General features: G+C 37.7%; 4 protein-coding genes across 4 annotated transcripts in view; 3 read left to right on the forward strand and 1 right to left on the reverse strand.

The window, feature by feature from the left end:
- The window catches only part of LOC140235039 (cilia- and flagella-associated protein 337-like), a 151,086-nt gene that overhangs the window by 69,206 nt on the left and 57,596 nt on the right, over positions 1-24,284 (reverse strand). The window lies entirely within an intron of this gene.
- LOC140234828 (uncharacterized) lies at positions 1,898-5,274 on the forward strand. The gene is made up of 2 exons (XM_072314867.1): positions 1,898-1,916; positions 2,462-5,274. Exons 1-2 carry the CDS (start codon positions 1,898-1,900, stop codon positions 5,272-5,274), a joined length of 2,832 nt encoding a protein of 943 aa, XP_072170968.1.
- On the forward strand, positions 10,769-14,129 carry LOC140235234 (uncharacterized). Its single transcript, XM_072315265.1, has 2 exons — positions 10,769-10,778; positions 11,317-14,129. Exon 2 carries the CDS (start codon positions 11,334-11,336, stop codon positions 14,127-14,129), a length of 2,796 nt encoding a protein of 931 aa, XP_072171366.1. The 5' UTR covers positions 10,769-10,778; positions 11,317-11,333.
- Positions 21,446-24,253, forward strand: LOC140235235 (uncharacterized). The gene has a single exon (XM_072315266.1). The coding sequence runs from the start codon at positions 21,470-21,472 to the stop codon at positions 24,251-24,253; it is 2,784 nt and encodes a 927-aa protein (XP_072171367.1). The 5' UTR covers positions 21,446-21,469.

A 24,284-nucleotide genomic window follows, 5' to 3' on the forward strand; every position in this document is an offset into this window, starting at 1 on the left:
ATGCTGGATTAGTTAATAAACTACTACCTGATGCCCACAAAAATCGATGCAAGATCTTCACTTTCACAACTCACTATGCATTTTGTCAGCAAAGAGCATGTTGATGTAAACAATAATGGTAGACGTCGCCAAATATATTTCAAAAGCTGCAGTACACGAGTGCACCATGATATATATCTGCTGCCTATAATTGTATGTAGGCTTGAATCAAATTTGCATGGGTACATATTGTAGAATGTACCCTTTTTAAAAATCTAAAATTATATGAATGGAAGCTGTAAGATGTATCATTGGTTTTGTTCATTAAACTTGAACTGTGTCAATATCAGTTTAAAGAATAAATTTATTTTACTGGTTCCTACTTGTTACCAGAAATGTTCTTTTTGGCATCAATGTGCTGAGTTTTGGGAATAGCGTGAAAGACAAAAATATGGTCACTTTATGTATTTCCTCTATTTAGCCCTTGTGTGACATAAATGAGGGACCCTATTCTCCATAAAGCAAACCCTTGAGAGGCCACTTATACCCCATTTATACACAAAGCTGGGCCGAGGAGTGCTCCTGAAACGCTTTGACTTTAATAGGCCCCTCTAAATCTGTTCATAGACAGAGAATCACCACTTGCTCAGACCACATGCAAATCGGCTGAGAGGGGCACACTTCCGGTGCACCAAATACCACTTCCAGGGGGGCATTTCATGAAGGAACTTGTCGGATAAAATGTCCGACAAGTCAATTATATCCGACAAGTTCAGAGAAACCAGCCAATCTGACTAAAGAATTTCTCAAAACTTGTCGGATATAATTGACTTGTCAGATATTTTATCTGACATGTTCCTTCATGAAATGCCCCCCCTCCCCCCCCCCCCCCCCCCCGATTCGTATAATCGATGTTAAGTATTGTTAAGTACACAAAATGTGAAAAATAGATTTAACAAAAATGTTTCCAGATCTCCTCATATTTTAGGCCTTATTGTAAAAATTTTATATGGTAAAATTTTATGTGATACAACAGACCTGATGGTATTCATGAAATTAAATCTCCATCAATATAGCACAGGATTCGCAAAGTAATCTTTATTGAATACACATACCGGGTATTAGATATCAAAGCTACAGTTTACAGCCCTGCCTCTACCAAAAACTGAAAGTCTCATAAATGATTTATTTGGCGAATGAATCTGCTCTGACTGCGCAATAACATTTCTGTGTTAGAGAACACATTCTAGAATTACGCCTATATTTCATACACTGACTACCTCCCCACAGGAGACACAATAGTGAGACATGCAGTGTACCTTGTAGTCATGTCAACCGACCATCAATCACGGACCTTACAAAAATATTACTGTCACTGTCAATTCCTGTGTGAGGTCATTGCAACTCGTGGCTTAATACCTGTTCCTGCACGCACAGCTACTTAACTTTAGAGCTTTCCATTTTGCATCTGGTAACTGGAACAAGCTTAAAGACATAAAAACAAACATGGTCCTATGCACTCATTCCTGTGGCACATTGTGTGAAGAATTTATACAATTTGCTGGCCCTTGCTGATCACCTGCGGGTGTGATGAATTACAAGGGGTCTGGAACATCAGTCGTCTGTGTGTAGGGAGGGACCATTTTGAGTGTGCATCCTACTCCTTGCGAAGAGGAATGTGGTGGGATCTTCTGCATACATGAGTCAAGACTTCTTCTTGAATCAGACTTCCATTCCACATCTGGTCCAATTTAAGGACAGTGTTTTTGCCTCTCGCTAGACGGAAGGGTGCAGCGTGATGGCAGACAAAACTGCTCATACCAGTTCGACTCACATAGCGCAAAAACCTAAAGCTTCAATCTTTAGTGCAAGACAGACTGGGATACAGTGAACGAGAAAGCCACCTCATATTGCCCTTATGCATGGTGTCACAAGAGTGCAATCTGATCGACTTAAGCGAACTTTCTGTGAGTACAACACTTGTACACTTATTCTTTCAAGACTGAGATAAGGACATTTCAACCATTGGGTCAGCATGTGATTGTTGGGACTAGCTTGGTAATACTGGATACTGACAGTTGAGATATGAATATCTAACAACATGATACTGTTCAAGAACTAGATGACATTTTTGTACCTCACAACCAGCAATCTGAGCATATTACATAGGCCTAGATACTCTCTGCAAACATATTCCAGTCTTCTATCAGAGCAATCTTTCCTCACTAATGAATATGCAGGTGTACCAATAACTGCAAGAGGTCATTGCAAAATATGCTGCTGGGACTATATACTCATTCACATTTGAAATATATATATATGCACTCTTGAACTGGAAGCAGCTACATAGTGCTATTTGCAGTTCTGTGAATTCCTGACGCAGCAATCTGATGATATTCCTGTAGACTGCGTACATTCAACAGCTTGCTTTCCCTGCGGAGTTTGCTAGTGCTGTCATATTTTTGCAGGAAGCTAAAGTAATACCATTTTGAGGGCACCATGACTGCCATAAGGATGCACTCCTCAATATGTGCTCTGTGCTGCATTCTACTGATGCTGTGGGTGGTGTTCCTACTGTCGATGTCAGCTGCCTCCCCACCAAACCAGACGATGTCTCTCCAACGCAACTGCTGCTCCTATGAAGAGACCAGCCGAAGCATCAAGGTCTACTGCAATCATTGCCATCTGAAGTCAGTTCCCCAAGACCTCCCGAACAGGACTATCACATTAGATTTATCATACAACCTTATAACACAACTTCAAAATAACTCCTTTGCACACCTCTGGAATCTAATCACCTTAAATTTGGGGAAGAATGCAATCTTTTATATTGAAAATGCTGCTTTCACACCTCTCATTTATCTCAAAATATTATCTCTTTCAGGAAATAAGTTGGCACAAGTTCATCCTGGGCTTTTACGTTCTAATAAGAATCTCTATCGTGTAGATTTAGGCAGTAATTTGTTTACTTCTGTGCCTTTAACTGCAATTAAAGACTTATCAAAGCTAAAGGCTATAATCTTAATGAAAAATTCAATACAATCATTTGACTTTCAGTCAGTCTCAGGGTGGAAGAGAATATCTGAAATAAACTTGTCAAGGAATGATATTAAATCCATTCCTCATCATGCTTTTTTTCCACTACAAAACAACTCCATGCACGTTTTAGACCTCAGTTATAACAAAATCACTGTAGTGACAACTGGGGTATTCTCAGACCTTGCGACTGTTAATTTTGTTTACTTTGATGTTAATCATATTAACAAATTTGAGGTGCTTGCATTTATGGGTAACTTAAAGATTAAGAAACTGTCACTATATGGCACTTTGCTGCAGGAAATAATTCCACTTAACAGGTCTGTGCATGATGAAGTTGCCATTCCTCACATACTGAAAATTGAGTTGAGTGGCAATAGAATCGTTGATATCCCTCATTATGCATTTTGGGGTTTCTATCACACAGTAAGTCTTAGCATACAGAAGAACAGGATCACAAATATTGCAAACACATCTTTTTGTGGACTCCATTCATTGCAGAGCCTGGACATATCTGAAAATCACATTTCTTCTCTCCCACTGGGTTCATTTCACTGCAATGAAAACCTCCTCAATTTGAAAATTTCCCACAATGAGATCATCATGTTGGATCCTGGCTCCTTCATGCAGCTGTCTAAGATACAACACCTTGATCTCTCCAATAACCTGATTCTCTCCTTCACGTACAGAACCTGGACCACTGAAACTCTGCTCACTCTAGACATTTCTTTCAACAGTCTAGATAAACTTCCTAACGGTGTGTTATGGGGACTACAAAATCTCAAAGTTCTAATTGTGTCTCACAACAAAATTGGAGGATATTCTCCATTTGCATTTACACAAACACCTCATCTGCAGGAGCTGTATCTGACCTCAGAAGTCGCCTCTCTGTTAAGTGAAGTTTTCCGTGATATGACAAATCTAAAAATACTGGATCTGTCATACACAAAACTTACACTGAATTCAACTTATCAGTTTACTGGAGCTGTATCACTGCAAGAACTAAGCTTAAGTTTCAACAATTTGGATAGCAAAAGTTTGTTTGATTACAAAACAAACCATTCCTTGTTTGCTGGTCAAGCAGTGCTTCAGGGGCTTTACCTGCGGGGAAATTCCTTGAACAACTTGGAACCTGGAACCTTCAGTTCACAGGGAAACCTATCATCACTGGATCTCTCTGACTCTGAGATCAATATACTGAAACCAGGACTGTTTCAAAATTTGACTTCCCTTACAACATTGTATCTCCGGGGAAACCAAATTCAAGAGCCATCTGCGCATGCACTATATGGTCTCCACAGTCTCAAAACTCTTTTCTTCGAAAAGAGTTCAGTCAGGTCTTTGCCACTCACACTCTTCAATGACACACCTAATCTCTTCAAACTATTTCTATCTGAGAATCACCTCAGCACCATATTTTCTGGTACATTATTTCCTACCACTATACACTTAGATTTATCACAAAACCCACTCTCATGCACATGCGATTTAGCGTGGTTCAGAAACTGGGTTGAGCTAAGCAATGTTGTCCTAATGCAACAGAATAACACGATTTGCTCAAGATCATCCTTTGAAACTTTAGTCAATCATCCTTTTCTACTCTTTAATCCTGAAGAATTCTGTAGCTTAAATGTGACTCTTATAGTATCAGTTTCCTTGGCCCTTGTCATTGTGGGTTATGTCGCCATAGTTGTATATTATAGACGCTGGTGGGTTCGCTTCCGGCTCTATCTCCTGAAGCTGGCCATCGTGGGATATGAGGAAGTGGAAGACAATCAACAACCAGAAGACTATAGGCACCAGCTTAATGTCATGTTCTCTGATGGGGATGAAGACTGGGTCAACAATGTCATGAGACCAGCCATGGAAGAAAGATTTCCTCAGTTTCAAAGCATTCTCTGGGGTGACGACTATCTTCACATTGGTATGTACTTAGTAGACGCTATCCATCATGCCCTGGAAAACAGCTTCAAGACTGCTCTTGTGATCAGCAACGAGTCGGTGGAAGAGCAATGGTTTATGACCAAGATTCGCTTGGCCTTAGAACATATCAATGAAACCAAACTGGACAAAGTTATTCTGATCTTCAAGGAGGATGTTGAAGACGACCAACTTCCCTATCTTGTACGGCTCTTCCTGAGCGCTAACAGACCATACTTCAAATGGGAAGAGGATGAATACAGACAGGATTTGTTTTGGGCCAAGCTCGAGAAGAACTTCAGATCAAACAAGGTGATAAATAATGCAATTCCTGTATAGAGAATACAGCTCCATTAATTTGCAGTATCTCTGGTGTTAGTAATAGACAAATAGGATTATGTACAATAGGTGAAAAACCTGGAAAATTCCTATCAAATTGAAGGTCCGACATAATCTTCACCACACAGCAACTTCAATGACTTACTCTGACTATTGTAATAAAAATTGGAAACTACACATGCATGAATACAGCATGTCTTTTGCTACATTGAATAAACTGAGTAGATTACATGAACAGATCTAGAGAAAGCACAAACTCAATGAAGTGACAAACCAAGTCAAAATTGGCAACACCCTGGAAGTCCACACTTTCTACTTTATTAGTTTGACATAGAGACCTCAGTGACATCAATCAGCAAGAAATACAAATTCATTTTATTTCTGAATGCTTGCTGGTACTACTGATAGTAATAATTTCAGATTTCTATCATTCAAAATATGAACAATTATTTCTTTTAAGCAACATTATTTCAAAGGATAAAAATAGAACACATATTTATATAAGCATATTTCTAGACCAGCATGTGAATACTCTGTGGCCTGATGGATCATTAAAAAATTCAACAAAAAAAATCATTAAAAAAAAGTTACTTCACAAATATTTTCATCCAAGTAGTTTCAGTCATCTGTACTGGAAAAAAAAAAAAACATTGGTGTTGATTATGCATACATACATTTGGAACAACTTACTTGATTACATTAGAAGGTATATTTGTAAGACGTAGTATGCCACATACAGTATGTATGTATGTCATACGGTAATAAGTGGTTCAATGTACTGCATGCTGTGGAATGTTAAGTACTTTGAAACATTCTGTATGTATGTTTCATAAATGGTGACGAGTAATCGTCCTCCTCATATGTATTTCTACTATCATGAAAGACATTCACCTGTTCAATCATACCTGCAAAATATCTAATTTCATTGCAGCCAAGTCTCACAGACCAAAATAGCAGGGCTAATTGTGCAACTTTAATCTGTGAGACCTGAATACAGGGTGTAATGTGAAATGGGCACTAGTACTCTATTCTCATGTTACAATACATGTATAGATCTTGATGGGAATAGCTCTACAATACCAACACGTGAGAGGGTTTGTTTTTTCTCAATTTTTTTTTTCTCTGCAAACCTTGAAATCATTATGACATTCATCATCTTAAACGTTATCTGAATTGTAATAGAGCATTTTATGTGTCTGAGTACCTACTTTAGTATATGTGAGGTTATGATGGATCAGTTACTATGCTGGATTAGTTAATAAACTACTACCTGATGCCCACAAACGATGCAAGATCTTCACTTTCACAACTCACTATGCATTTTGTCAGCAAAGAGCATGTTGATGTAAACAATAATGGTAAACGTCGCCAAATATATTTCAAAAGCTACAGTACACGAGTGCACCATGATATATACCATGTATCATTGGTTTTGTTCATTAAACTTGAACTGTGTCAATATCAGTTTAAAGAATAAATCTATTTTACTGGTTCCTACTTGTTACCAGAAATGTTCTTTTTGGCATCAATGTGCTGAGTTTTGGAAATAGCGTGAAAGACAGAAATATGGTCACTTTGTGTATTTCCTCTATTTCGCCCTTGTTTGACATAAATGAGGGACCCTATTCTGCATAAAGCAAACCCTTGAGAGGCCACTTATACCCCATTTATACACAAAGCTGGGCCGAGGAGTGCTCCTGAAACGCTTTGACTTCAATAGGCCCCTCTAAATCTGTTCATAGACAGAGAATCACCACTTGCTCAGACCACATGCAAATCGGCTGAGAGGGGCACACTTCCGGTGCACCAAATACCACTTCCAGGGGGGCATTTCATGAAGGAACTTGTCGGATAAAATGTGCGACAAGTCAATTATATATCCGACAAGTTCAGAGAAACCAGCCAATCTGACTAAAGAATTTCTCAAAACTTGTCGGATATAATTGACTTGTCAGATATTTTATCTGACATGTTCCTTCATGAAATGCCCCCCTGATCAAGTGCTCTAAATGTTGGTGACCATTTATCAAGAGGTTAGGGCACATCAGGAGCACTCTTGAGCCTAAAGGCTGGAGAGGGGAGGGGGTCATAATTTTAGAGCACCCCAGGTCGTGACTGACAGTTCGTACAGAGCTCAGAGGGGATCAGGAGTGCCCCTGGAGGGCTCTTGATGCCCTGTATAAATGGGATGTGAGAGACCCAAAGTGGCAAGATCCCTCAACCTGTTTCTTAGACCAGATAAAAAAAAAAAAGTGTCTATGTGGAATGGTTCTAAGACCCCTCAAAAGATTATTGAAGAATCAAAACTTAATTTGCCAGCAAATTTTTCAGAGATCTATATACATGGGACCTTGAAAATTGCTGAAAGTTCACTGAGAGACCACTAAGACTACTGTGAGAGATCACTGAAAGATCATCTGGCATACTCCCTGAGATCTTCTAGAGATTGTAATCTATTCAAGATCTCTGAGATATTAGTCTTTCAATGGTTCCTCAATGATCTCTCAATAATATTTAGTGACCCTCAAAAATGTGGCTTCTTGCAAGACTAACAGAAGATAAATATAAGACTAGCAAAACCCTTGAGTGCTCATTGAGAGATCTCAGAAAGACTGTGGAAAGACCACAGAAGACCACTTTTTTTTAAGAGACCACTGAAGACATTCTTGAATTACATCATTTTTTAAATACCATGGGCATGGTTGGCAATGCCCATGAGTTTTAAAGATTACAGCAAAGCATGGCTTATGACCCCTGAAATTGAATATAAATCAAAAGCTTTATGGCATAATTTACCATTTGTATCATAGATGACACACAAATCCAGCATTAGTGCTTTAAATAATTCTAAAATGTGAGTTAGAAACAGAAACTACTGTAAAAAAAAAAAAAAAAAAAAAAAAAAAAAAAAAAAAAAAAAAATGAATTTGTATAATCGATGTTATATATTGTTAAGTACACAAAATGTGAAAAATAGATTTAACAAAAATGTTTCCAGACTATAGCATTTACAGTTATGGTTTATTTAGAAAAATATGATATCTCCTCATATTTTAGGCCTTATTGTAAAAATTTCATATGGTAGAATGTTATGTGATACAACAGACCTGCACATATGCATCAAATGTGAAATCATGAACATTTCTAAAATCACTGTTCCCAGAGGTAAACAGGACTTGCTGTTTTGTTGTTTTGTTTGTTTTGTTTTTTCGCGGGGTCATTTATGCAATTTAGGTGCATATGAAATTAGTAATTATGCAAAAGTATTCTGCTCTTCCTATAGCTGCATGGCTAACAACCTATTGTTCCTGAAGCATCTACCACACTGTATGCAAAGGTTTATTTCATTTTTGATAATGCACTACTGTAAAGCACGATATTTTTACGCGACGAAATTTTCGCAAATTGAAGCTGACGGCCTTCTTCGCGGCACTAAATATTCATGAGCTGCCTCTAACATTCAATACGTAAAGTGTAGACAAGAACTTTCATGTGCATTTTGATTTCACGAATTTAAAAGGCATGCAAACATTCCTCATTTTGCAGCAAACATTAGGGTTTGAATAAACAACATGTTGAGTAAACATGCATTTTTAATTCTATACAAATTTACATACAGATGGTATTATTTGCATATTGTTCAAATATCAAAAATAACAATGCTTGATTCAGTCTTGTGATTGTATTTGGTTTCCAAGTCATTTGCTACTGACATCAATAGAATATTAATATCACTCTGTACAAAGTGTCAGGTCCACTTGAAAATGTCTCAAGTTATGTACCTTCTTGGGTTGCATAATACATCAATCTCATATTAATGAAATTAATATTGGGTTATGCACCCTGCTCTGTGTGATGAATGAAGTGGGATCTTTTACCTGCATGAGTAGTGACTCTCTTACACATGGGATCTCCAGTTTATTGTATGTCTTATCCGAGGGACAGAGTGTTTTGTCTCTTATTCTCAATACACAAAACATTGCTCGGTAAGACTAAGCAATCACACCTTTGGCTGTGGTGGCAGACGGGCTATAAACTGAGCTAATGAACTCACCACCCTGGATTTCAGTTGGGTAACGACAAATATGCAAATATTACCATAAAAGGTATGCCTGAAGTATTGCAATCTTGGATGATACCCGATGACGGTTGCTATGTGAATTATAAAATCATTAGCATTGATTGCATATAACAGGCCACAGCATAATCCATCATGCGAGAGGGTATTAGATGCTGCCTGTTTGCTGCAGGCAATGCAATACATTGTAGATGTACTACTGCTAGGGCATGATCATATTGATTCAATCATTATGTACTAGTAACAGTTGATAAATAGCCACTATTGAACTGGAAAGGCACTTCAGTAATAAAGTCATGTGCTATGATTGAAATTATTCCACACTTTTGATTTCAAAACAATCAAAATGATTGATTATCTTGGCAATCTATCACAGCTTTCTTGGTATAGGTACTAGGTAGAAATTTTTGTAAGCATATTAAGTTTAAAATATGAATTTTGAGCCTGAAAATGCACTTGGTGGAGTCAAGTGATCTGCACATCCCTTCTTTAAATCATGTAGAACTACGAGACTTTCCTCCTGATGGTATTCATGAAATTAAATCTCCATCAATAAAGCACAGGATTCGCAAAGTAATCTTTATTGAATACACATACCGGGTATTAGATATCAAAGCTAACAGTTTACAGCCCTGCCTCTACCAAAAACTGAAAGTCCCATAAATAATTTATTTGGCGAATGAATCTGCTCTGACTGTGCAATAACATTTCTGTGTTAGAGAACACATTCTAGAATTACACTCTATTTCATACACTGACTACCTCCCCAGAGGAGACACAATATTGAGACATGCAGTGTACCTTGTAGTCATGTCAACCGACTATCAATCACGGACCTTACAAAAATATTACTGTCACTGTCATTTCCTGTGCGAGGTCATTGCAACTCGTGGCTTAATACCTGTTCCTGCACGCAAAGCTACTTAACTTTAGAGCTTTCCATTTTGCATCTGGTAACTGGAACAAGCTTGAGGACATAAAAACAAACATGGTCCTATGCACTCATTCCTATGGCACATTGTGTGAAGAATTTATACCATTTGCTGGCCATTGCTGATCGCCTGCGGGTGTGATGAATTACAAGGGGTCTGGAACATCAGTCGTCTGTGTGTAGGGAGGGACCATTTTGAGTGTGCATCCTACTCCTTGCGAAGAGGAATGTGGTGGGATCTTCTGCATACATGAGTCAAGATTTCTTCTTGAATCAGACTTCCATTCCACATCTGGTCCAATTTAAGGACAGTGTTTTTGCCTCTCGCAAGAGGAAGGGTGCAGCGTGATGGCAGACAAAACTGCTCAGACCAGTTCGACTCACATAGAGCAAAAAACCTAAAGCCTCAATCTTTAGTGCAAGACAGACTGGGATACAGTGAAATATAGAAAGCCACCTCATATTGCCCTTATGCATGCCATGGTGTCACAAGAGTGCAATCTGATCGACTTAAGCGAACTTTCTGTGAGTACAACACTTGTACACTTATTCTTTCAAGACTGAGATAAGGACATTTCAACCATTGGGTCAGTATGTGATTGTTGGACTAGCTGGGTAATACTGGATACTGACAGTTGAGATATGAATATCACAACTTGATACTGTTCAAGAACTAGATGACACTTTTGTACCTCACAACCAGCAATCTAAGCATATTACATAGGCCTAGATACTCTCTGCAAACATATTCCAGTCTTCTATCAGAGCAATCTTTCCTCACTAAGGAATATGCAGGTGTGCCAATAACTGCAAGAGGTCATTGCAAAATATGCTGCTGGGACTATATACTCATTGACATTTGAAATATATATGCACTCTTGAACTGGAAGCAGCTACATAGTGCTATTTGGAGTTCTGTGAATTCCTGATGCAGCAATTTGATGATATTCCTGTAGACTGCGTACATTCAACAGCTTGCTTTCCCTGCGGAGTTTGCTAGTGCTGTCATATTTTTGCAGGAAGCTAAAGTAATATCATTTTGAGGGCACCATGGCTGCCGCAAGAATGCACTCTTCAATATGTGCTCTGTGCTGCATTCTACTGATGCTGTGGGTGGTGTTCCTACTGTCGATGTCAGCTGCCTCCCCACCAAACCAGACGATGTCTCTCCAACGCAACTGCTGCTCCTATGAAGAGACCAGCCGAGGCATCAAGGTCTACTGCAATCATTGCCATCTGAAGTCAGTTCCCCAAGACCTCCCGAACAGGACTATCACTTTAGATTTATCATACAACCTTATAACACAATTACAAAATTACTCCTTTGCACCCGTCTGGAATCTAGTCACCTTAAATTTGAAGAAGAATGCAATCTTTCATATTGAAAATGCTGCTTTCACACCTCTCATTCATCTAAAAATATTATCTCTTTCAGGAAATAAGTTGACACAAATTCATCCTGGGTTACTATGTTCTAATAAGAATCTTGGTCTCATAGATTTAGGAAATAACTTGTTTACTTTTGTACCTGTAACTGCAATAAAAAACTTATCAAACTTAGAGACATTGATTCTAATGAAAAATTCAATACAATCCTTTGATTTTCAGTCAGTTTCACGGTGGAAGAGAATATCTGAAATAAACTTGTCATTGAATAATATTAAATCCATTCCTCATCATGCTTTTTTGCCATTACAAAATAACTCCCTGCGCATTTTAGACCTCAAGTATAACAAAATAAATGAAGTGACACCTGGGGTATTCTCGGACCTCACAACCATTAATTCACTTTTACTTGATGTTAATCATATTAACAAATTTGAAGTGCTAGCATTCATGGGTAGCTTAAAGATTAAGAAACTGACCCTAATTGGCACTTTGCTTAAGGAGATAATTCCACTGAACAAGTCTACATGTGATACAGTTCCCATACCTCACATAATGAAAATTGAGTTGACTGGCAATGAAATAGTTGAAATCCCCCACTATGCGTTTTGTGGTTTTTATCACACTGTAAGTCTTTTGATACAGAAGAACAGGATCACAAATATTGCAAACACATCTTTTTGTGGACTTCATTCATTGCAAATCCTGGACATATCTGAAAATCATATTTCCTCTCTCCCACTGGGTGCATTTCACTGCAATGAAAACCTCCTCCAGTTGAACATTTCCCATGATAAAATTCTCATATTGCATCCTGGCTCCTTCATACAGCTGTCTATGATACGACACCTTGATCTATCCAATAACATGATTTTCTCCTGCAATTACAGACTTTGGACCACTAAAACTCTGCTCACTTTAGATATCTCTTTCAATAGTTTAGATAAAATTCCTCACAGCATGTTAAGGGGACTCACAAATCTCAAAGTTCTAACTGTGTCTCACAACAAGATTAGAGGATATTCTCCTTTTTTATTTGCACACACACCAAATTTGCAGGAGTTGTATCTGCTCTCAGAAAAAGCGTCTTACCTGTGTGAAAATTTCCGTGACATGACTCATTTACAAATACTGGATCTGTCATATACAAAACTTGCATTGAATTCCACACATCAGTTTACTGCAGCCGAGTCACTGCAAAAACTTCATTTGCGTTTCAACAATTTAGGAAGTGAAAGTTTGTTTGATACCCAAACAAACCATTCCTTGTTTGCTGGTCAAGCAGTACTCAAGGGGCTGTACCTGCAGGGAAATTCCTTGAACAACATGGAACCTGGAACCTTCAGTTCACTGACAAGCCTGAAATCCTTGGATATCTCTGACTCTGAGATCAAAGTACTGAAACTAGGACTATTTAAAAGTTTGACTTCCTTGACAACATTGTATCTAAGGGGTAACCAAATTCAAGAGCCATCTGGAAATACCCTGTATGGTCTCCACAGTCTCAGAACTCTTTTCTTTGAAAAGAGTTCAGTTAGGTCTTTGCCAATCACACTGTTCAATGACACACCTCATCTTTTTAAACTATTTCTATCTGAGAATCACCTCAGCACCATATTTCCTGGTACATTATTTCCTACAAATATACACTTAGATTTATCACAAAACCCACTCTCATGCACATGCGATTTAGCATGGTTCAGAAAGTGGGTTGAGCTAAGCAATGTTGTCCTTATGCAATCAAATAAGACTGTTTGCTCAAGATCCTCTTTTGAAACTTTAGTCAATCATCCTTTTCTACTCTTTGATCCTGAAGAATTCTGTAGCTTAAATGTGATTCTTATAGTATCAGTTTCCCTGGTCCTTGTCATTGTGGGTTATATGGCTATAGTCATATACTATAAGCGCTGGTGGTTTCGCTACCGGCTCTATCTCCTGAAGCTAGCCATCTTGGGCTATGAGGAAGTGGAAGACAATCAACAACCAGAGGACTATAGGCACCAGCTTAATGTCATGTTCTCTGATGGGGATGAAGACTGGGTCAACAATGTCATGAGACCAGCCATGGAAGAAAGATTTCCTCAGTTTCAAAGCATTCTCTGGGGTGACGACTATCTTCACATTGGTATGTACTTAGTAGACGCTATCCATCATGCCCTGGAAAACAGCTTCAAGACTGCTCTTGTGATCAGCAACGAGTCGGTGGAAGAGCAATGGTTTATGACCAAGATTCGCTTGGCCTTAGAACATATCAATGAAACCAAATTGGACAAAGTTATTCTGATCTTCAAGGAGGATGTTGAAGACGACCAGCTTCCCTATCTTGTGCGGCTCTTCCTAAGCGCTAACAGACCGTACTTGAAATGGGAAGAGGATGAATACAGACAGGATTTGTTTTGGGCCAAGCTTGAGAAGAACTTCAGATCAAACAAGGTGATAAATAATGTGATTCCTGTATAGAGAATGCAACTCCTAAATTTGCAGCATCTCTGATGTTAAAGGCATAATTTACCATTTGCAGATGAAAGCATTAGTGCTTTAAAATAGTTCTAAAATGTGAGTTAGGGATAGAAACAACCACTGTCAAAATTTGAATCCGTATAATCGATGTTAAGTGTTGTTAAATACACAAAATGTGAACAATAGTTATAATAAAAATGTTTCCAGACTAAACCGTATACAGTTACGGTTTACTGAGAAAAACCCTGATATCTCCTTATATTTTAGGTTTTATTGCAAATATTTCATATGGTAGGATGTTTTATGATACAACAGATCTACACGTATGCATCAAATGTGATATCTTGAACATTTTTGAAATCACTGCTCCCAAAGGTAAACTGGACCTTTAATAATAGACAAATAGGATTATGTACAACAGGTGAAAAACCTGGAAAATTCCTATCAAATTGAAGGGACATAATCTTCACCACACAGCAACTTCATTGACTTACTCTGACTACTGTAATAAAAATTGGAAACTACACATCATGCATGAATACAGCATGTCTTTTGCTACATTGAATAAACTGATTAGATTACACAAACAGATCTAGAGAATGCACAAACTCAATGAAGTGACAAACCAAGTCAAAATTGGCAACACCCTGGAAGTCCATACTTAATTGTTAAAAAAAAAAAAAACTCTTTTAATTCGACAAAAAGGTTCAAATAAGACTTTGTCTTACCTCAGTCAACCTTCCCCAAATCTCTGTAACAACACGGGAGTGTGTGTGTGTGTGTGTGGGGGGGGGGGGGGGGGAGTATCCCCTTGCAGTTGAAAACCTACTGGCAGACTTGGTAATATTGATGAACCTTTCCCAATGACTTAGTATTGATTTCATAATCCTCGAGCGCTATTCATGAAATCTTTCTGCCCCCATTGTTGGGCTCGAAGGCGCTACACCTGACACAATAGACACCAAAGGAAAGGGAAGGCAGTTAGGTGCCATAATGTATCAAGCCACAAATCAAGACTTCATACCACCGCTCTCCCACGATGCATAGATTGCACAATTCCACTGTGTACACCCTGCGTTGCTTGAAGGTGAAACCACCATATCGACTTCAGTCAAATACCGACTCTACACCCGCTTCAGGCTCAACTGAACCCCCACATAGTTTGTAGTAGGTACAAGGTCTCACTCTCCATTGAAAGGAAGCCAAAGACAGTGGTAAAATGATGTGCAAAGCTAATATCAACAACCCTGATGTTTAAATGCAGTTGATGCTGAAGCTTGGTTAACCCTACTATATTCTGACCTCTGTTAAATGCCAGACATTGATGAATCTCACAAGAATCTTTCAGTGAGTTGGAAGAATGTATCACCACGCATATAAATCAAATTTCCTACCTAATAGGTAAGATGATAATGGGAATTAAAGATATTTAAAAAAAAAAATCCAAGATTAAAACCTCTCTTGTTGAACAGATTTGTGCACTATTGTCGCTGATTAACAGCACAATACAATTCAAGGATATAACCAGTGGACAATTTCTTTTTCTAGTTCTATCATCACCTTTTCATTACAAAGCAAAATTTTGAGATGAAAAGGAAAGGTGTGAATAACCTGAATAGGTCTGATAAATTACGAACCAGCAAATTCCTTTTTTCTCCCTTATACACAATATACTTGTCTCTTTTATGTCCTTTGTTTCAATTTTCTGCAAAGTTATTGTGAAGGTCTGAAAATGAGTATCAAGATGTACTGATTTTGGTACAACACCACGGATCATTATAACCATGAAGCTTGTGATCTTCTTGTGTCCACACACAATTAAGAATTATCATCGGTTTTCACATCACTTACAGAAATTGATTTTGTAAAACTGTTATATTTGCATTTGTGTGAACAGCCCTTGGTAATGGAGTTCAGCATATAAAAATGATTACAAGATATATGAGCATATGAATATAAGAACGACCCAAGTCCATGGAAGATCATTTCGAGTAAACTTAAAAAAACTTCATATCTTTTTTATTTGTCCAATGATATTCTATTTACCTGTGATGGGAAGGCAACATTGTATATACAAATTAGAACATATATTATTATGACAATTAACATTTACATTAATTGTGGAGAGGCCATTTTGTGTGATGGACTTGGGTCGTTCTTTTATTCATATGGACTTGGGTCGCTCTTTGATTCATATACAGTTGAACCTCTCGTATCCGGACAAGTCGGGACCAGGGCTCATCCGGATAAGGGATTTGGCCGGATACGGGAGACTCAATGCTTTATACATGTACATACCGTATAATAGAGCTCTATGGTACATACACATACACATGTACTGATGTAGCCCATTGTAGTACCACATGTAGTAATGTGTATACTGCGACCTTTTCATTGTTACACTCAGTAACAGACCCCAAAATAGAGGTTCGTGTTTGCAAGCGGAAATCATTTTCTTTTATAAATTCTTGGGATGATTTACCTAAATAATTATTAAGAAATGTATCAAGTATATGTAATTCATGTGTGTTTCCTCCCGTTGTTATTAAAAAAAGATAAAAAAAAATCATGGCGAGATTGCGTCCGGATAATAGAGAGATCCGGATAAAGGGAGGCCGGATAATAGAGGTTCAACTGTACATGATATTCTGCTATAGAGATGAGAGAAGGACGAGAGAGGGCGCTATAATATGAATGTAAGAATGACCCAAGTCCTTCATTCTCACATTCATATAAGATTTAACTCATTTATTTCAGGCACTTCCGGGGGTAATTAGGATTTATCATTTATACACAAGATGAGTCCATGCATAAGCTACAATATCCCATGTCAAACTGAATTTGGCCAAAAATTGGACTTGGGTCGTTCTTATATTCAGGTCCTCATATATTTCCTGTATCTCCGCTTGACACTCTATTCTATCCTACCCTAAGTGCCAAATCAACTTTAAAAAGAATAGCAGATATATTGTGAGAGTTTATGTACAAAACATGCATATGCTACTGGATCACTAACACTCCTCTGTCTTACCATGCGAAAATCTGCTGTCAGCCATAAACAATGTACTTTACTTCCTCATCACAGATAAATTTATAGCAGTTACTTCCTTTTCTTCGCTGCGTGAAAATCCACTATAAAAACACATCTAATGAGCTCTTGATTGAAACCATAGAAAATTGAATTACCGCACACTTTCTCTCAGTGGATATGGATGGTACTACTTTCTTTTTTTTACATGTAGGGCAACTGCCGTGTGAATAGCGCCCTAGCTACATATGTATTAAAAAGTGTGTCATAGGGTTTTTTTCTTTTCTTTAAAATTTTCTGCAGAGTTTTTTTTTTTTTTCCTCTCTCTCTCTCTCTTTGCTATTTCTCTATTTTGGGGGTGCTGAACATGTATCCTATTACAACAGAAAAACAAATCTTTAATAACTGCTCTTTACACATTGAGTATAAACAGAAAGGTAATCCAAATCTGGAGGACTACTATTTCATAACTGTCAACTATAGAGAGCACAATGTTGGTTGTGAGGAAAGAGGAACTCTTTCTCTTTCTATTGGTATCTAATTATGTTGACAAATGACATCATAAGTAATCATAACTACATTAATGACTGTTTCAGACATGGGTACATTCATATTCTTCAACAGAGAAAATGTAAGAAATGCAGGACTGATAATACGGTATAAAATGTGTACTGTGTAAACTTTTAAGACAACTTGGTTTGTCGGTTTGTTTGTGGGTTGGTTGGTCGGTGGTTAGTGGTTGGTTGTTAAGTTGTCTATTTCTCTGGTGTATTGGGGGTTTCTGCTTTCTTTTATTACAAAATTTACCTGTATTTCTGTTTTTGATAAATTACGAAATTTACCTGCATTTGTGCTTTCATAAGAACAGACTCTGTGGGAAATATGATGCAAAAGACATTCCCACAGAGAGGACAACACAATGGTTCTCCATAGTTCTCCATGGTTCTCCAACACAATGGTTCTCCATATCATGATTATAGTTATGTAAAACACACATCTAGATGTCTTTTTGGATTTCCGAAAATTAGCCTCTGTAACAAATAATTCCTCAATTTTGTTTTGGGGGTTTGTTTGTTGTTGTTGTTGTTGTTTTTGTTTTTTTTGTTTTTTTTTTTTTTGCAAGATATGCTACTACGTGAACACTGAGTGAAGTTCATAGAAAACTTAAAAGAATACAGAAATAAGGACACATCAAGCAATATGTACCAGAGAAACATGTGAATGTCTGTAATCTGCAATCATTTTAAATGTGTAGATTTGTAAGGTAAACATTATGCTATATATTTGATTGTATGTCATATGTAAATAATTGCTTCAATACACTGTTTGAATGTTAATGGCTTTGAAACACTCTGGACAGTAACATTTGATGTGCCAATATAACATCAAGCAATATGTACCAGAGAAACATGTGAATGTCTGTAATCTGCAATCATTTTAAATGTGTAGATTTGTAAGGTAATCATTATGCTATATATTTGATTGTATGTCATATGTAAATAATTGCTTCAATACACTGTTTGAATTTTAATGGCTTTGAAACACTTTAGACAGTAACATTTGATATGCCAATATACAATGTATTATATGTTCATGATGAATCCTCATCATCATCATTCTTATCATCATTCAAGACATTTTGTTCTGTGAAAATGCAAAATCAATTACAGCCGAGTCTTACAGAGTGAATTAGCAGTCCTCATACAATGGAGTGAAATGGGGCAATCTCTATTATAATGAGAAATCTTTTCAGGAATAGGTCTTCTTGACATAAGAGGTTTTTTTTTCCCCGTTTTTTTTTTTCCTGCAACCTGTGATATCATTATGGTGTTCGGCATCAAAAATGTTATCTGAATTGTGTCACAGCAGTTTCTAATTTGTGAGTACCAACATTATGTATTCAAATAAGGAGTTAAATTTAACAAACTAATTATTTTTACTACCTTGAAATGTTACACATTTGAACTGACATCATGCATATCCACAAAATATGCATGAATTACCTGACTGTGAACTCATTACACACTGTTAGCGAAGAGGATATGTTGACATTGGCAAGAGGGCAAAAGTCTTCAAACATTAATCAAAGGGAGCAGTACACTGTTAATTACATTTGTCTTCTACAGACAATTAGTCATGTACTGTAAAAGTGGAAGGGATATTTTCGCCAAACTAATTTTTCATGCTCTGCCTTTTACGAAGATTGTAGCATGTTTTTAATTCTGCAGAATCAAGACAACTACTAGAACATATGGCAAGGAAAAATTTTTGTGTACTTTTGTTTTCCCACTAGTTTCTCATTGGGTGAAATGGGCAAAAATTTGAACACCACAAAAAATTCCACTTTTACAGTATATATGCTTGATTTAAATTTTGCACGGATAAATTGTATATTGTAGAATGTTAAAATTTTCTCTTTTTCTAATTCTAGATATTCATAACTGTGACAACAAAATCTATTAAGATGTGTTTGATTCTTAATTGACTTAAAAATGTATTAATACCACAGTCTTGTATAAAACAGTAACATTATATTGGGTCTTTTCTGTTACCACAAATTTTCTTTTTGGCATTGATGTACTGATTAAGTATTGGGAAAAGTAGTAAAAACTAAAATATGATTGTTTTGTGTTTCCTTTTTGAAGCCTTGTGTGATGCAATAAAATGTAAATATGTCACAGAACTAATTTGATTAAACCCAATTTGGCCACGGATTGAAGTTGTTCTACTGTCCAGTCATCAGATCTCTCCTTTTTAGCTGTATGTTCATCCCCATAAAGAAATTTCACGATTTGAAATCCATTCCTGAAATGGCACGCAACGCTAATATTTTGTTTGGCCCTCAAGTGCAGAATATAAATTCCACTTGAGTGTTCTGTACATCTATCCTTGCAAAAATGTAGGACAAACACAACACACTGTTCTCCTGATGGTATTAATGAAATTAATTCTTCCCCATTAATAAAATATTGCAACTACATACTGTAATCATAACAATAAATAAGAGATCTTTATTAGTCACGATACATTCCAGCCATCAGAGCTACAGTCTTTTAAGTCCTGCCTTAACCAGAACTGAAACTGTGATAAATCATTTCTGGCTGACAAGACTGCACTGACATTTGAGTCAGCCATTTGTATAGATGATTAACCAGCTATGCACTTTCGATTGATTGCTTTATACAAATTGGCATTAGATGTGATGAAATGCATAGTCATATTTCCAATCCCATTTGTGTGTCAGAGAACACGCTGAATTACTCTTAGGATGTGCTAGAAGAACTGCTATGGAGTGCATTATGTCAACTGACCATCAGTCAAGGACCTGGACACAACGGTCTGTAACTGAACATTCCCTGTGCTAGGTCACAGACAACTTGTGGACAAGTATAACCGCTAGGGCTTCACAATGGTACCTGTATTAAGCAGTGCTTCTACATCATTCTACATCTGGTAACTGCTATAGCTTTAAGACCTACTTACAAACATGGTTCCATGTTTTCATTTTTATGCCTCATTTGAAGAAATGATATCACTTGCTGGCCATCGCTGCATGATCACCTGGGCATAGTAAACTGCAAGGGGTCCACAGCATCAGTTGCCCGTGTGTGGGATGGACTACTTCAAGTGTGCACCCTACTATTTGCAACAAGAAGTAGGGCGGGACCTTTAGTGTGCAGGACTAAAGACTCTTTCCAACATTAGACCTCCATTTCATCTCAGCTGGACTCAAAGAGCCAGACGTCAAGTCACACAGTCTTGCTTACAAGATTGACAGGTGAACTAACCACAGAGTCACGCCAATTGTGTCATACAACTGCATATAGTGTCACAGGAGTGACTTATCAGGACATTTTGATGCAATCTGACCCATTCAGGCTGACTTTCTATGCATACCTTTCCAGACTGAAACAAGGACATTGTACCGTAAATCTATCGTGTGGTACATTGTTAAATTGTCGGTGGGTAATACGCAACTTGAAACTATTCCAGAACACCAGACACCATTTTTTTATATGTATCTCACAGCCAGCAAACTGAGCATCTTAACCAACTTCTCTGTGACTGGAGGTATATTTCACTGCTCTAAAGTATCATTCAAAAAAATGATATCCTGACTGAGATGTTACAACAGCTTCAAGAGGTCATCACAAAATGTGCTAACCTGCTTAACTTATTGACAGCTGAAATATGCATTCTTGAAGTGGAAGCAGCTAGTTGGGGCTTTCCCCGAAAGACCTGAATACTGTTGTCCAATTTTCACAGGAAGTGGATATAACACCATTTTGATGGTACCACGACTGCATCCAGGATGCATTCCTCAATGTGCTTTCTGAGCTGCATTCTCCTGGTGCTGTGGGTGCTGAGCCTACTGTCAGTGTCAGCTGTCTCGACACTAGACCAGATAATGCCTCCCCGACACAACTGCTGTCACATCGAGAATACCACCCAAGGCATGTACAAGTCCTACTGTAACCACTGCAATCTGAAGTCAGTTCCACAAGACCTACCTGACAGGACCATTGCTTTAGATTTATCACACAACTTCATATCACAACTTCAAAACAACTCCTTTGGACATCTCTGGAATCTAATCAACTTAAATTTGAAGAGGAATGCCATTGTCCATATAGAAAATGCTGCTTTCAAACCTCTTCTTCATCTCAAAGTATTGTGTCTTTCAGGAAATGAGTTGACACAAATTCAGCCAGGACTACTAAATTTTAGTAAGAATCTCACTGTTGTAGATTTAGGATACAATTTGATTCCTTCTGTGCCTCTAGCTGCAATAAAAGATTTATCAAACTTACAGAAACTAATTTTGATGAAAAATTCAATAAAATCCTTTGACTTTCAGTCAGTCTCACAGTGGAAAAGAATATCTGAAATAAATTTGTCAGGGAATGATATCACATCCATTCCAAAACATGCTTTTTTTCCACTACAAAACAATTCCATGCATGCTTTAGACCTGAGCCATAACAAAATCACTGAAATAACACCCGGAGTATTCTCCGACCTCAGAACTGTTAATATTATTTTCCTTAATGTAAATGATATCAACAAATTTGAAGTGCTAGCATTCATGGGTAACTTGAAGATTAAGAAACTGTTACTAACTGGCACTTTGCTCAAGGAAATAATTCCAATGAACAAATCTACATGTGAAAGAGTTGACATTCCCCACATATTGAATATAGAGTTGAGTAACAATGGAATATTTGACATCCCTCACTATGCATTTGCGGGTTTCAATCATACTTTAAGTCTAAAAATAACACGGAACAGGATAACAAATATTGCAAACACATCTTTTTGTGGACTTCATTCATTAGAGATTCTGGACATATCTGGAAATCACATTTCCTCTCTGCCATTTGGTGCATTTCACTGCAATGAAAACCTCCTCCAGTTGAACATTTCCCACAATGAAATTCTCAGATTGCATCCTGGCTCCTTCATACAGCTGTCTATGATACAACACCTCGATCTATCCAATAACATGATTTTGTCCTGCAATTACAGACCTTGGACCACTAAAACTCTGCTCACTCTAGACATCTCTTTCAATAGTCTAGATAAACTTCCTCAAATCATGTTAAGGGGACTCACAAATCTCCAAGTTCTAACTGTGTCTCACAACAAGATTAAAGGATATTCTCCTTTTCTATTTGCACAAACACCACGTTTGCAAGAGTTGTATCTGAATTCAGAAGGACACTCTTACCTTGCTGAAGTTTTCCAAGAGATGACTGATCTACAAATACTGGATCTGTCAAATACAAAACTTTCAATGAATTCCACACACCAGTTTTCAGGTACTGCATCACTGCAAGAGCTTTATCTACGTTTCAACAATTTACAAAGCAAAAATTTGTTTGACACCAAAACAAACCAGTCCTTGTTTGCTGGTCAAGCAGTACTCAAGGGGCTTTACCTGCAGGGAAATTCCTTGAACAACATGGAAACTGGAACCTTCAGTTCACTGGAAAGCCTGAAATCATTGGATATCTCTCACTCAGAGATCAAAGTACTGAAACCAGGACTGTTCCAAAATTTGACTTCCTTGACAACATTGTATCTAAGGGGTAACCAAATTCAAGAGCCATCTGCACATGCCCTGTATGGTCTCCACAGTCTCAGAAATCTTTTCTTTGAAAAGAGTTCAGTTAGGTCTTTGCCAATCACACTGTTCAATGACACACCTCATCTTTTTAAACTATTTCTATCTGAGAATCACCTCAACACCATATTTCCTGGTACATTATTTCCTACCACTATACACTTAGATTTATCACAAAACCCACTCTCATGCACATGCAATTTAGCGTGGTTCAGAAAGTGGGTTGAGCTCAGCAATGTGGTCCTTATGCAATCGAATAAAACTGTTTGCTCAAGATCATCCTTTAAAACTGTGGTCGATCATCCCTTTCTACTCTTTAATCCTGATGAATTGTGTAGCATAAATGTGACTCTTATAGTATCAGTTTCCTTGGCCCTTATCATGGTGGGATATGTGGCCATAGTTGTATACTATAGGCGCTGGTGGGTTCGCTACCACCTCTATCTCTTGAAGCTGGCCATCTTTGGATACAAGGATTTGGAAGGCAAGCAGCATATAGAGGACTATAGGGATCAGCTAAATGTCATGTTCTCTGATGGGGATGAAGACTGGGTCAACAATGTCATGAGACCAGCAATGGAAGAAAGATTTCCTCAGTTTGAAAGCATTCTCTGGGGTGACGACTATCTCGAAATTGGCCTCTACTTAGTAGACGCTATCCATCATGCCCTGGAAAACAGCTTCAAGACTGTTCTTGTGATCAGCAACCAGTCAGTCGAGGAGACATGGTTTATGACCAAGCTGCGCATGGCATTAGAACATATTAATGACACCAAATTGGACAAAGTTGTCCTGATCTTCAAGGAGAATGTAGAAGAAAACCATCTTCCGTATCTTGTGCGGCTCTTCCTGAGTGCTAACAGACCGTACTTGAAATGGGAAGAAGATGAATATGGACAGAATTTGTTCTGGGCCAAACTTGAGAAGAATTTCAGGTCAAACAAGGTAATAAATAATGCCATTCCTGTATAGAAAATACATCTCCACTAATCACGGCAGCTCT

Source organism: Diadema setosum, chromosome 11, assembly GCF_964275005.1.
Source record: "Diadema setosum chromosome 11, eeDiaSeto1, whole genome shotgun sequence".
Classification (NCBI taxonomy): Eukaryota; Metazoa; Echinodermata; class Echinoidea; order Diadematoida; family Diadematidae; genus Diadema; species Diadema setosum.